General features: G+C 34.4%; 4 protein-coding genes across 12 annotated transcripts in view; 1 reads left to right on the forward strand and 3 right to left on the reverse strand.

The window, feature by feature from the left end:
* The first annotated feature begins 103 nt into the window (after window positions 1-103).
* LOC105132339 (inorganic phosphate transporter 2-1, chloroplastic-like) lies at window positions 104-2,450 on the forward strand. Of its 2 annotated transcripts, XM_011035788.1 has the most exons (3): window positions 104-930; window positions 1,145-1,336; window positions 1,526-2,450. In XM_011035788.1, the coding sequence occupies exons 2-3, from the start codon at window positions 1,199-1,201 to the stop codon at window positions 2,348-2,350; spliced, it is 963 nt and encodes a 320-aa protein (XP_011034090.1). In that variant the 5' UTR covers window positions 104-930; window positions 1,145-1,198; the 3' UTR covers window positions 2,351-2,450. The 2 variants fall into 2 exon arrangements, with proteins under 2 accessions (XP_011034090.1, XP_011034088.1); XM_011035786.1 differs by having other exon boundaries at window positions 104-1,336.
* A 226-nt stretch (window positions 2,451-2,676) lies between these two features.
* On the reverse strand, window positions 2,677-3,726 carry LOC105132337 (uncharacterized). 4 transcript variants are annotated; one of them, XM_011035785.1, is made up of 2 exons: window positions 3,204-3,726; window positions 2,677-3,155 (listed from the first exon to the last, which is right to left on the reverse strand). In XM_011035785.1, exons 1-2 carry the CDS (start codon window positions 3,705-3,707, stop codon window positions 3,096-3,098), a joined length of 564 nt encoding a protein of 187 aa, XP_011034087.1. In that variant the 5' UTR covers window positions 3,708-3,726; the 3' UTR covers window positions 2,677-3,095. The 4 variants fall into 4 exon arrangements, with proteins under 4 accessions (XP_011034087.1, XP_011034086.1, XP_011034084.1 ...); XM_011035784.1 differs by having other exon boundaries at window positions 2,677-2,838; window positions 3,056-3,726; XM_011035782.1 differs by having other exon boundaries at window positions 2,745-2,953; window positions 3,056-3,726.
* Window positions 3,727-4,014: 288 nt separating this feature from the next.
* LOC105132336 (uncharacterized) lies at window positions 4,015-7,625 on the reverse strand. Of its 2 annotated transcripts, none has more exons than XM_011035780.1 (6): window positions 7,424-7,625; window positions 6,879-7,201; window positions 6,428-6,680; window positions 5,576-6,346; window positions 4,811-5,057; window positions 4,015-4,448 (listed from the first exon to the last, which is right to left on the reverse strand). In XM_011035780.1, exons 1-6 carry the CDS (start codon window positions 7,481-7,483, stop codon window positions 4,033-4,035), a joined length of 2,070 nt encoding a protein of 689 aa, XP_011034082.1. In that variant the 5' UTR covers window positions 7,484-7,625; the 3' UTR covers window positions 4,015-4,032. The 2 variants fall into 2 exon arrangements, with proteins under 2 accessions (XP_011034082.1, XP_011034083.1); XM_011035781.1 differs by having other exon boundaries at window positions 7,293-7,625.
* A 5,010-nt stretch (window positions 7,626-12,635) lies between these two features.
* LOC105132335 (transcription elongation regulator 1-like) overlaps window positions 12,636-14,018 on the reverse strand; it is a 6,901-nt gene continuing 5,518 nt past the window's right edge. For 3 of the 4 annotated variants that reach the window (XM_011035777.1, XM_011035776.1, XM_011035775.1), the window contains exon 12: window positions 12,636-13,360. In XM_011035777.1, the coding sequence (XP_011034079.1) occupies window positions 13,099-13,360 (262 nt within the window). In that variant the 3' untranslated portion in view covers window positions 12,636-13,098. The remainder of the gene's footprint in view (window positions 13,361-14,018) is intronic. The other variant, XM_011035779.1, reaches the window with a different exon arrangement.

Genomic DNA, 14,018 nt, shown 5'->3' on the forward strand with positions numbered 1-14,018 from the left:
GAACGATTTTACGAGTTAAAACGCATTTTTAACAACCATGGTTGGGTGTGTTGAAAGCACACATTGTCACTTCCAATCATAACCGTATTAAAGCGTGATTGTATTCTAGAAAATTTATACCTATAAATTTTTATTTATCTGATATTTTTTGATAAAAATATGCTGATAAAAACTTAATTCAACTGGTGTCTCTAGCCTTCGTAGCCGTGCCATAACATATCCGGTCCTTTCTGATAACAGAAATGAACTAAACACATAAGTATATATACTTGTGATGTCGATGCTAGAATTTTGATTCGACTAACAAACCGAAGCGGTGACAACAACTAATGGCTGTGCGACCAATCAATTCCATAAGAATATGGGGATGGTTGTCGTGCAAAACTTCTTGATTCATAGAACTCCATAGTGTGTTACCGCATCCACATGGGATGCAGGAAACACCAGAAAGTCTCTGTATCTCCGAAATCGGATACCTTATGACTTGTGAACCATGAAATTACTCAACCTATTTGAGACAAAAAAGGGACTAACAGGGAAATGGTTTCTATCACCGTTCCGTATGAGGATATAATGATGAGTATTAAGCGATGCTTTGACAAGGCTTTGCAGGCTCTTTCATAAAACAGCTAGAGGACTAGGATGGGGCAAAAATTCTTGGCAGTCTGTTTAATCTAACAAAACAATGTTGAGATCTTATGTTTATAACTTTGCTGACTTCCTTTTATGCTCTAGAACAATCAAATTCAGAATTGCAGCTCCCTTTCATGCATAGGAATTACATTCTCATACTGCTAATATCAAAAAAATCTTCAAATGCCACATTTTGTAGCTGTTGGTGACTTTCAAGATCTTTCAAATGCGTTATCCTGTTTTACTAGGTGAAACAATACTGGTTTCCAAGATTATCAACCAGATAGCTATAATCTGGTAAGAGCATAAAATTTCTTGAAGAAACTGTATGTATTGGCACTCCTCATACCATATCTAGTTAGACAGCAACCTATTAAAATAGCAAAATTTGCCTTACAGCGCAAGTTGCTTGAAACATCAATTTTAGATTTCTGTTAATTTTGCAGCCTGAAACTGAATCTTCTTATTCTCTAATATATTTAGTGAGTTTGTCATCTATTGACTTGTCCAGGTTGCATCATATTATGGTTGGCCTGTCTCTACCACTCACTGTATAATAGGATCAATGGTTGGGTTTGGTCTTGTCTATGGGGGACGTGGTGCTGTCTTCTGGAGTTCTCTGGCAAGGGTGGCTTCATCGTGGGTGATCTCACCATTAATGGGAGCAATGGTGTCATTTCTCGTGTACAAATTCATCCGCAGGGTATGTTCTTACACTTGGCTGATTTGAACCAGTGAAGCTAGGTACTTATATCAAATATTGTATGCCTTGACTGTAATATGCTATACAAAAGATATGTTGCGTTCAACCAAACGAGAACTTTTTTTCTGAAAATCTTAGCATCCTCATCATTGGCGATTCCAAAATTCTAACCGTCTTTAACTTTTGTAGTTTGTGTACAGCGCTCCAAATCCAGGACAAGCTGCGGCTGCAGCCGCACCATTTGCTGTCTTTTTGGGTGTAACTGGAATCTCTTTCGCAGCCTTTCCTCTAAGCGAGATCTTTCCTTTGGCTCTAGCACTGGCTTTAGCCTGTGGTGCTGCTGGTGCTATCCTAGTTGACAGAATTATCCGAAAAAAGCTTGGCCATCTCCTGGTGAAAGCTAGTTCGACACAACCCGAGCCAAAAGAGAACGCTATACACAGTAAAAATATTGGGCTTCTCTCTGATTTCGCAGGACCAAAGGGTACCCAGTTGGAAATAGTTTATGGAGTTTTCGGATACATGCAGATCCTCTCAGCCTGCTTCATGTCATTTGCACACGGCGGAAATGATGTTTCCAATGCAATAGGTCCTTTGGCTGCTGCATTATCTATTCTGCATGGGGGTGCCAGTGGAACAGATATTGTAATTCCATTAGATGTTCTAGCATGGGGAGGATTTGGTATAGTTGCAGGGCTAATGATGTGGGGATACAGAGTGATAGCAACAATTGGGAAGAAGATAACCGAACTTACGCCAACTAGAGGATTTGCGGCTGAGTTTGCTGCGGCTTCTGTGGTTCTAGTTGCATCGAAGCTGGGACTGCCCATCTCTGCAACCCATACTTTGGTGGGAGCAGTAATGGGGGTAGGTTTTGCAAGGGGGCTGAACAGCGTTAGAGCGGAAACCGTGAGAGAGATTGTGGTTTCATGGGCTGTGACAATTCCAGCAGGTGCTATCTTTGCAGTTTTCTACACATGGATCTTGACCAAGCTGTTGTCTTACATATTGTGAGTATAAATTTACAAGATCAAAATGAAAAAGCTTGATGTATGTGATTAATCAAAATCATTCATCTCTTAAAAGAATTCGTGTTATTAAGCCGTCTTTTTGAGCTGTGATTTCCTTTTAGCATCAGTCGCAATTTCTTATGGAACTGGGAAAACAAAATGATTTTTTTTTTTAATGATATATTGACACGAGAACCCAGAGACACTGATGCCAGTTCTCTGTACCACCCAGTGGGTCGAGCACCCGGATCGTGTTAATCCAACTCAACCTCATCTTTGATATTACCTTTTAAGAGAAGTTTAGGCATGACTGGTGCACGGCTGCAATTCTAAGAACACTATGAAAGATTATTTTACATCAGCATGCGAATCAAGGTCCAGGAAGCATAGCAGGATTCTCTCTTGAAACAAATCACAAAATTAATGGTTATACTCGCAGCCAGAATACAAAGTTCTTGATGCTTGATTCAACCAAGGTAAATATTGAACATTCTGCAAGTTTTAGAAAATGGAAGAAACAGTTCCAGTACAAACAGAAGAAGGATCCTCCAGCTCATGAGTGGAATAATAATATTTCTATACAAACTCGGTTATCGTGGTAAAGTTTCTGTAGCAGACATGTCACAAAACCAACAAACAATGATAAATGCTTCAAAACTCTAACGGAAAGGGAGGAAAAAGAACTGCTTAGAAGGACCGGTCCACATACCAGAATACATGTTGTACAAGACATCTGGTTGATAACCAAGTCATGGAGAAACTTCTTGTACAGAAGTCAAGCTGGGTTCCCACACTGATACACGGTAAGATCTTGCCTGAGGAAGTGGGGGTACAAAAGGCTTCTTTGCTTTGACAGTCCTCTTCACTTTGTATCTTGGCCGCCTATCCTTGGAAGCATAGAATTCTTTCGCAGAACCTACAGATTCCTCGGAAATGTCTTCGCTCTCATCCCAAGTGATATTCGCATCAATTATCTCATCTTTACTTTCAGCAAATCCTTTCACTTTTACCCTTCCCATGTGTTTAAGAGTCAATTTCCGAGCAGTAGTGGATGGAATTAAAAGATATCTGTGACCTGGCAATAAATTTTCATCTGGCCATAACAGAGACTCCTGGGGATTTTTGAAAACTCCAGGACGAGCAACGCACATTCCAGGATATTTTTCCATTAAGTGGGATGCAGGAAGGGCATATTGATACAGCTCCTCTCTTCCACCAGGATGAACTATCCTGACTGAAAAATCTCTCGACTGTATGGATAAGCCCGCTGATAGAGGAGCTCCTTCCGGTTCTCTTTTCCTTCTGGACTCTCTCTGTTTACTTCCACTCAGGCCTAACAAATGAACACAGCCCTTCAGCATAGCCGGCAATCAAAAGCTGTAAGATCCCAATATTTCATCTCACTATAATGACAAGAACGTGGGGAATATTGTTCCAATGTGCGCTATTTCCATATTATTATGTATTGTCAAGGCTTTCATGGCCGGCCATATCTAACTAGTGTTTTGTCCATAGAAAGGCAATGATGAAACCAAGGGTATCAAGAGATTCTTTGGCATAGGGGAAGGGAATTAGTTTCGTTCCTTTCTTCCACGTGAAAATCAAAGTTAGCATAGGACAGCGGATAAGAAACACCAACCCAAGAATAACTAGTAATAAAAAATATGGCATCAATTTGAAACTGCACTATCTCTGCAAGCACATCCTTCTGCTAATATCATACTCCCATAAACCTGATACAACCTGTCGTTCCAACTTCTTCACTCTCCCACTAATCCAATTGTTATGAAGAATAAGACAGCCCTTTTTCATACAGGCTTTTTTCACATTTTTCTTCTGCCATATGTTTAAGTATGCACCATTAGGGAAGAGGTTTCTATCCAAGAAATGAACGGTTAGATTTGTTTCGGGTTCCACGCATCTGTTATCACTGATTCGGTAGGATCCCCCTTCACCACACAATGTGTCGTAGAAGCTTGGCTGTTCAGACAGGTTTGATCTTGCTGCATGCTTTACCACCTTCTCCATAGCAGCTACAGATGAAGCGTCAGAACGAGCAAAGTAAAAACCAGAGTTCAAGCGCCTGGGTAAGTTTACAGGTCCTACAGATAGAACAGCAGAACAAATAGGTTACAATTGAACTTCTAAGACTATAATAGAGATAAACAAGGTTATAATAGTCATCAAAAACTGATCAGTATCAGTCCCCAAGAGTAACAGTAATCTAAACTCCCTTTTGCCCCTCTAATTTGTACTTTTCTTTTTTTTTTTTTGCCCCTCTAATTTGTACTTTTACAAAACATAAGAAAGGGTCGTTCGAAAAAAGTCAATAAAGTCATTTGCACCAGATTTCAACTAGATATTCTAGATATACTAGTTTCCCTCTGATCCCCTTGAACCAGTGTGCACTAAGCCAATGTGAAGAAATTAGTTATTTAAGTGATAATTTTTTGAGATAGTTCACCTGTGTAATTGTACTCATCGGACTGTGCCACAAGAACACCAGGACCAAAAGAATAAAGCAACGGCAACGGATTCCCAAACCAATAAACATCGACATCACTTAGAAGTACGTTGTACCCAAGTTTCAGTATCTTCCAAACCATTCTGGACTTCACTTTGGTGACTCTCAGAAAGCATGCTGTTCCAAAGTGGCAATCGTTAAAGCTTATGTTTCTCGGCGCTGATGGATCATGGAAAACAGGGAGGCCCTAACAAAAAATAGAAAATTTCAATTAACACACACAAATAGACAACAGCTTGGGGGGAGGGAAATCCCCAACTAAAATCCAGATAGAACTTTCGGGGCAATCTTCCGAAAGCATGACAGAATACAAATGTAAAAATTTACTGGCCTAAACCATTTGGTGCAACTAAACAATAAGAATTGCACCCAGGCCATAATAAACCTTAGAATTCCTCTGGGCACTCAAAACCATAAATACAGAACGGTCCAAGCAAAGTCCATTCCCCAGATGTTCAAGTTCATCCTAAAATGTCAATTTCTGACAAAGGAGAAAAAGAGCAAATGTAACTATTACATCCCTTCTCTAAACCAATATACTGCCAGTAGCCCAAAATTTGTCTAACAGAATCACAAATAATCTCTTTATGAGCATGCCCCTGTCCACGTGCCTGTAATTGCACAGCAGGGAAAGTGACCCCCATTTTAATTGAATTGGAACAAGAAACTAAAACTCAAGAGAAACAGAAAGCAATAAAGCAGTACCTGTAAGACAGAGAATTGATATGTTTCCTGATCAAGAGCACAAATGATGAAATTTGTGACCTGGAGTTGGTGTAATCTGCACACCCAACTCATTAGCATGTCCTTGTAACTATATCCAGCAACAGCAAGCACGAGTGTTTTGTTCTCGTCTGCAGTTATTGAAAGGAGTGACTCTAAAGAAAATGGAAAATGTAATGATTCCGATGACTTTAACTTGTCTTTCATGGAACAATTTGATGTTCTGTTTTGTGATTTAACAATTTCTGCAGAAACCATCCTTTTCCTCTGGGTACAGGATCTCAAAACCCTTCTAGTCCATGCACTTCCTGTCTGGCACACAGATGGATAAACGCTGTCTTCAGCTATGTCAGCAAAAAGATATTGCCCCTCACAATTCAAAAGATTTACTAGGCCAGAATAATTAATTTCTCGGAAAAACATTGAGCCATATAGTGCACCCAGATGGGAATTGCCACCTTCCTCCCAGCTTCTGTTTTCAATCTCTAAAACTCTGGATCCTCTGACTGACAGTTCAGACCAATGCTCAGGATAATTAAGAGAGAGACATGAGATTGTCGAACTCGCATCAAAGACAAGCCTCAATTCAGATGACACAGCTTCATTGACTATCCAGCGGTTGTGAATCCCCTTGCCATACAAGAAAGGAGGAAGCACTCCATTATGTAAAGGTAGATTTCTGTTGTTCCATGCCATAAGCATTCTGTCCTCACAATGATTCCACTCCCAATGATGACCAAGTATCTCCTGCAACTGTTGGAATCAAGAATGGTGTCAATGTTGTAGTCCCAAATAGGCGGTCAACTTTCAGTCTGGGGTAGGAATCCTTCATACCTCCTGGCGTCGTACCCTTTGTCCATCGTCTCTGAGCCAATGTTCCCCAGCATCATCCAAGTGGAACGGGAAGTACGAAACATTTCGTAACGAAGCCACAAGAAGCCAGTCACGGTCAAGTTTGTAAGCATAATTTAAGGTGGATATGAGGTCAGGCAGAAGAACTGTTTGTGGATCAACAAAAACAGCTATGTCTGTTGTGAATAACCGTGATTTCTCTAGCATGGAATGAAAGAATGGGGTACCAAGAAACCTAGAAAACACTCGAATAAGAAGAGAATAAGACTAATGGAATGGCATATTCCTCGTATTAAAATTGGGCAAGAAACAAGATGACAGACTTGTTGACCGACCTAAGATAGCCATTAACCAATCCAGAGCAGAGCCATCTAAAGCATAGCTTTGCAGAGACGAGAAAATAATCAAATCAAAAAGCGAAATAAATGCTTACGTGAAATCAATAGTGGAGTCAACCAAAACCCGGGAACCAAAAGCTGAGGCAAAAGAAGGGTGTCGAGTAAACAAAACGACAACGATTTGAGGGGACAAAGCAAGCCATGATCGAATAGCAAGACTCTGCTTGGAGTCAGCTGAAGCTGCAAAAGGGTCAGTAGGCGCTGAAAATATAGTAATTGTCGGAGGGCTTAAACCTTTGTGGTTGAAATTCTGGGGTCTTGTCAGCTTAAAAGAAGGTAGCCTCTGTGTGGCATACAAGGAAAGACCAATCAACAAGAACCCATATAGCCAGACCCACCACAGTCCCATCTGCATTCCCTGTTATTCAAAAACATATCAAGTTTCAGAGCACGTAGAAAGAGAGAGATGGTGTTGCTGAGGATTAAAGTAGAGAGATGAAATGAAAAACCTTCATTGCTGATATTGCTCTACTTCTTCTTCCGTGTTTTGAAAAGAGATAGCGGGTTTTAACCGGAAAGAGAGTGAAACTTTAACTGAGAAGGGAGGAGGGAAGAAAGAAAGAAAGGAATGGAAGAGAACCAAACAAACCGAACCCACAATGGCCTTTGACAGCGCCACCACCAAGACGGGGAAGCGCATGAGAAGACATGTGAGGTTAAGCGTGGTGACACACCCACACGTCACCTTCCATTACTTTTTCAATATTCAAAACTTTACACTGGGGGATATTCAGCCTCCTTCCATGTTCCTTCCATCCACGGCAACCAACCATGCTTTGAAAATTACCAAACCACCAAGCAGCTTGTAGCCAAGTGGCGTAAAGCGCTGCTCGCCTTTTTTCGAACCTCGGTTCGAGTCCCAGTGGGAGTGGGGCTGGCGAGTGGTGTCCTTCCTGGTTCTGCTAGCTCCTTGCTGTGTGGTACGCCTGTCGCCCCCGCGGTGCCTAACCTGTTCACTGAGGCTTGCAGGATGTCCAGTGGGCCGTGGGATTAGTCGTGGTGCGCGTAAGCTGGCCCGGACACCCACGTTAATCAAAAAAAAAATTACCAAACCAAACCATTTCATTTCTTTCTCCTATTAAAATCCCGGAGAATAATTACATAAACAAATTGTGGTATAATTTATTATTATTGTTATTTCCTACTGTTTTCAACTTTTAAAAACAAAAGATGCAATTATTCGTTTGTTTTGGTTTTTGGTTTTCAAATGACTTAGATCCCTCATCATGTGGATCCTAGGACAGGGTTGATAATAGATTAATTCATGGATTAATTCAATGATCCATCCAACATGGATTTACTCAACGATTCATGTACTTGGGATCTAGATTAGCTTAATGAAATTAGAGTATCTTAAGCTAAAAATTACTTGATTAATGGTTTCCAATCCTTGTTTTAATAAAAAAAAATTTAAAAATAAATAAGATATATTTTTCAATTATATTTTACAAAATAAAAATTATTCGTTACTTAACAAAAAAAATATTAAGTACAAAATCAAAATGGTCTAACACTCTACTTGTCAAACATACCAAAAAAAAAAATTTTAAAAAAAATTTAAAAGTTTTTAATTATAATTTTACTCAAAACTCATTAATTTTAAACTGGTTTTACAGAATTTAGGGTAACTTAGCGGAAAAAATAGGTTTTTTTATAAAAAAACATCACTTTAAACTTAAAAAAATAATTTAAAATAATGTAGTTTCAAAAGTTTTTTTTTTTTTAAGAAAATAGAACGTGTTAAATAGTTTCAAAAGTTTTTTTTTTAAGAAAATAGAACGTGTTAATATGTGTTTGTATTAAATGTCAAAATTATAAATAATTTAAAGTTAACTTTGAGAAGAATGTATTTTGTGTTACATTAATATTTATATTTTGAATTAAATATAAATTGAGTTTCGTATTTAATAAATATCCTATTGAACAATATTTAAAAGCACATTTTCATCAAGGTTTTATATCATCATATTACACTTAAAATATAATTAAATTCCCTAACTTAAGCATATTTTATAATAACAGGTCTGATAATATAAGATATTTTTAATTTATGGTAAATGTTCATTTAAAATTAGACATATCTCACAATTCAAAAGATTGATTGAGGTGTTTAATTATTAAAATTGAGAAGATAAAAAGAGGGATAAACTTAGATAAAATATACTACTTCAATTCAAACTGAAACACCATTTGATTATAAAGTCATAATTAGAGATGTAAACCTTGTATTTATGTCTGGTTTATCTTGATGAAAAGTTAAGATATATGCATAAAACATTTATACAGAGTCTAAGATTTAAAACTACTATTTTTAAATTCAAATCTTAACAATAAAAGAGAAGTCTGAATATGTTTAGTAACTGAGATATTATTTGGTGTTCAACTCATATCTCAAGTTCTAAAAGTACAAATGAGCTCTTTCTTTTTTTGTTGGAAATCTTAGACAAATTCTTACAACTTTCATGAAAATCATCTATTCAAATTCTAATGTTAGCAATACTATTTTGTCTAGTCAACAGGTTAATAGTTAGCTACCAAGTCAAAAGTTCGTCACCAACTTAATAATTAGTCATCAAATCAATAGTTCTGAATTTTAGCCTACAGAAAAAGGTATTTATCATATATTTAGACACCTTGTTTTTCATATCAAGATCTTGCTCTTGCTTTCTTTCTCTGTATTTTTATAATGTTCAAGTTTTATTTCATGTTATATTCTCACTTGTTTATGTTTATCATTTCTTTTACTATACTTAATTAACTTATATCATAACTATTTTCTAATATTATATATTTATGTTTCTCATCTTTATTATATTTAATTAAGTTTATTTTATCAAGGTGAAAAGGTTACATTAATAATGTGTTAAAATAAATATAGTATAAACTCAACATGGACTAAATTTATTTTATCAAGGTGAAAAGTTTACACTAATAATGTGTTAGAATAAGTATAGTATAAACTCAACATGGATTTTAATGTTATATTCAAGAACGTTTGCTATTGACATGCTTTATAATTGTTATCTTACTAATTTTTAATACCTTACTTGTTAAATAGTTAATCTAGATTTGTGTTATACAATTCCTGATACAAAAAATGTTTGATCCTTAATTTAAATGATTGATTAAAGTGTTTAGCCATTGAAATTAAGAAGACAAATAGAGAATAAATCTTAGAGAAGAGATACTGATTCAATTCAAACTAGAATACTATTTGGTTATTAAATCATAACTGGAGTTGTAGACCTTGAATATAGATTTGATTTATCTTAATGCAAAGTTAAGATATAGGCTTAAAACATTCATTAAGAGTTCAAGATTCAAAGCTGTCGTTTTAAAGTTCAAATTATATCAACAAAAAAAAAATCTGAATCTGTTTAATAGTCCAGATACTATTTAATATTCAACCCGTATCACGAATTCTATAAATCTCCTGAAATTTTGCTTCTAATCAACCCACAACTCTGGTATTTCTTTAATCATACCCTTGATTTCTTTAACTAATTAAATCAAAACCTAACTAAGTCCTCAAACTTATCAATTTTTTAATTAAACACCTGATTTTATTAATTAAACTAATCTAAATTTTTAATTAAATTCTCCAACTTATTAATTCTTCAATTATTGACCAATTGACTATCAAATTTAATAATTCCTTCCTCAAACTTTAAATTTTATGTTGTGTTAACCCTATTCTCAAATATATTTTTATCAATTTATTGTTTTATTATTTATTCAAAAATTGGGTTATGACAATGCCAATAACAAATTTTCTTGAATATAAATATTAAAATCCATGTTGAGTTTATACTATATTTATTCTAGCACCATTAATGTAACCTTTCCACCGTAAAAAAATAAATTTAGCTAAATATAATGGAGATGAAAAATATAAATAAATAAGATAAGAACATAATTATGATATAAATTAACTAAGTATAGTAAAATAAATAATAAACATAAATAAGAAATTAATGAGAATATAAAATAAAATAAAACTTAAACATTAAAAAAATACAAAGAAAGAAACTAAAAGCAAAATCTTGATTTGAAAATAAAACTAAATACATGGCAAATACTTTTTTTATACGCTAAAATTCAGAGCTATTGGGTTGATTACTAATTATTGAGTTGGTAGTCAACTCTTGACTTAGTAGCTAGCTATTGACTTGATAGTAAAATAAAATGTCACTGTTAACATCAACATTTAAATAAATAGTTTTCATGAAAGTTTTAGGTATTTGTCTCTGCTTTCCAATAAAAAAAAAGTTCATTTGAATTTTTAAAATTCGAGATATGAGCTGAACACCTAATAATATCTAAGCTGTAAGATAAATTTAGATTTCTCTTTTGTTGCTAATATTTGAACTTGAAAACGACAGTTTTAAATCTTAAACTCTTCATAAATGTTTTATACCTATGTTTTATCTTTCCATCAAGATAAATCAAACCTAAATTTAAGGTTTACAACTTCATTTATGATCTAATAACCGAATGGTGTTCTAAATTGAATTGAATCAATATCTATTTTCTAAACTTAACCCTCTATTTATCTTCTCAATTTAATAGTTAAACATATCAATCAATCTTTTGAATTGTGAGATATGTCAAAATTTAAAATGAATATTTATTATTATAAAACATGTTTAAGTTAGAGAATTTAATGATACTTTAGGTATAATACAATAATATAAAACCTCAATGAAAATATATTTTTAAATACTAGTTACCTATCAAATTAATAAAAAAATTTAAATATTCATACCTTAATTATTCGCACTCTGCTATAGGTCAGATTATTATTATTTTAAACTTAAAACAATATTAAAAGTCAAATTTTTTGGATAGTATCATTAAATCTAATTAAACAATTCAATTTTAAAATTTATCAACTTTATTTTAAATTAAACCACATAAAAACTTATCCAAAATGAGTTTTTTAATTTTAATAGATCTAAAAATAACTTTAATGACTCATGAAAATAAACTATAGTTTTTAAAAAGACTTTAAGATGACAATAACAAATTAGATCAACTTCAATCATTCAACAAACTACAGACTAGGTCATAGACTTTTCCGTGTAGCATTGTTATTTTTGTAAATTATCTTTATTTTATTTTTTGATAAAAACATCAACCCTGAAAAGACATTATTAAGATATTAATAACCCTACAAAAAAAAAATCATTAATTTCATTTCCTAACCAATCTAATATTAAAAAAAAAATGAAAAAAAATTAAAAGAACAAAAATTGTATTAAAAACATATCAAGTTTAATAGGTAAATCTCTTAAACCCATAAATCAAATAACCATAATCAATACATCAAACTCGCAAACTGGATAACAAAGAAATTAATAACTTGTTTTTTTTTACCTATTTTTTATTTAACTATACAATAACAAAAATAAATGATTACAAAACCAAACATCAAAATAATATCAAGACTTTTTTAAATACTATAATAATTTTATAAAAAATAAAATAAAATAAATTATAAAATTCAATTCTTAATCAGTTAAATATCAAAAGATATAATTAAAAAAATAAATTAAAAACAAAGAAAAAAGAAACATTAAACTCACCAAGTCCGACAACAGGCCTATAAACTCTTTACAATTTAATAACATGTGTTTTTTTTCAATACCATGTTCTAAACAAAAAAAAAATTAATATTTTTTTCAATAATATGTTCTAAACTAAAACTCAAAAAAATAGATGATCACGTAATTAAGTTTAATTAAAAAAAATACATCAACTTAATCTTCCCCACTGATTCGAAGAGCTACGGGTCATTTCAAAGTTGTACCATCAGATTTCCCCAACTCTCTCACTCATTACACCGTGAGAATTGCTTCACTCAAAGTTGTTTGTAATTAAACTATTATCTAAGCTGAAAAATTCCTGGATCGAACATACATGAAATGCAGAGAGGTTATCTTCATGTTCAGTGATAAAAGCACTAAAACTTAAATGTTGCACAACAAAATTTCCCGCAGCATGCTATCGGAATATAACACGAAACAATTTTAGAACAAGCAGGACCTTCATTGAGCACCCCATCAAAGCCATTACCAGTTAAACTCCCTAAGCATGCCGGACTGACGTATCAGAAACATAAATCCCTGACTGCTAAGGAATTTAAGCCAGATCCTGAATTCAGATAAGACTCATTAGATCTTCCCAAACCTTCAAAGAGAATTGCCTTGCATTTCAGAGCCTGAATCATCCCATGGAATCCTTCGCTAAGATCATTTATGTCGCCTGACAGGTGATTGGGATCTTGATCTCCTTCTCCTGCAAGAAATTAGCACAGCTACTGAACCAGGTAATATTGCAATTCAAATACCAGAAACTAGATGCTTTCACCTTTGCAGCAAATGGTTGGGCATGTCTCAGAAACAGTAACACAATCTTAATCTTGAATTGCTTGGACACATACCTTGTGGTCTCAATAGAAGAGTAGGGAGAATGCCTGCGCTGAGAATGCTTGCTATGAGGTGACCGCGATACTTGTCTAGAAATGAAAACACCCATCATACTTATTTGGTGAGTTGAAAACACACAACTGAACAGAGAAATGCTTAGCCTCGTCCAGAATCAAACTTGACAAGTATTTTGATTTCCGTAAACACTTTTGCTACTATTACCTTAACAAAGATGTATAGACTACCAAACACCATCAAGCCTTAACCAAAATAGACAACGTATATGACCACAGCCCCTCTTAAGAAATGCAGATCCATACATAGTATTATTTTTATCCAAACAAATTAATTTTTGAGACCCCAGTAACCTCCCAACCCCCACCCCCAGGTTTCCTTCAAGAAACCATTACATCAACATTGTTGAATTCAGTCCAACTACAAGAGAAATATCCATTTATAAACACCCAATGTTATTGAGGCAACATATCTCTAATTAGGTAGAAATATTCATTTCAATCTTCAACAACATAAAATTACAATTTATTTAATTTTACCTTCTTCTAACTAAAAAAATAAAAAATACAGTGGCCACTTATTACAGGATTGAAGGAGTACCAAACCCAAAACACGGAACAAAGTGATGCTGCCATGTGCTAGACAGAGGTTGCAAACTACAACCAGGTCAAGACACCCATTGCTCAGGATTTTTATAAGCTATAGAGATAACTACATTCGGGGGGGGGGGGG

Source organism: Populus euphratica, unplaced genomic scaffold, assembly GCF_000495115.2.
Source record: "Populus euphratica unplaced genomic scaffold, PopEup_1.0 scaffold85.1, whole genome shotgun sequence".
In the NCBI taxonomy this organism is placed as follows: Eukaryota; Viridiplantae; Streptophyta; class Magnoliopsida; order Malpighiales; family Salicaceae; genus Populus; species Populus euphratica.

Bases quoted from the DNA above. Each gene is read 5' to 3' on its own strand.
- LOC105132339 (XM_011035786.1), top strand. From the start codon at position 1,199: ATGGTTGGGTTTGGTCTTGTCTATGGGGGACGTGGTGCTGTCTTCTGG. The intron at 1,337-1,525 runs GTATGTTCTTAC...TAACTTTTGTAG, and splicing joins TGTACAAATTCATCCGCAGG to TTTGTGTACAGCGCTCCAAA.
- LOC105132337 (XM_011035784.1), bottom strand. From the start codon at position 3,707: ATGCTGAAGGGCTGTGTTCATTTGTTAGGCCTGAGTGGAAGTAAACAG.
- LOC105132336 (XM_011035780.1), bottom strand. From the start codon at position 7,483: ATGCGCTTCCCCGTCTTGGTGGTGGCGCTGTCAAAGGCCATTGTGGGT. The intron at 6,347-6,427 runs GTATGAAGGATT...TGATTCCAACAG, and splicing joins AAAGGGTACGACGCCAGGAG to TTGCAGGAGATACTTGGTCA. The intron at 5,058-5,575 runs GTACTGCTTTAT...ATTTTTTGTTAG, and splicing joins ATCAATTCTCTGTCTTACAG to GGCCTCCCTGTTTTCCATGA.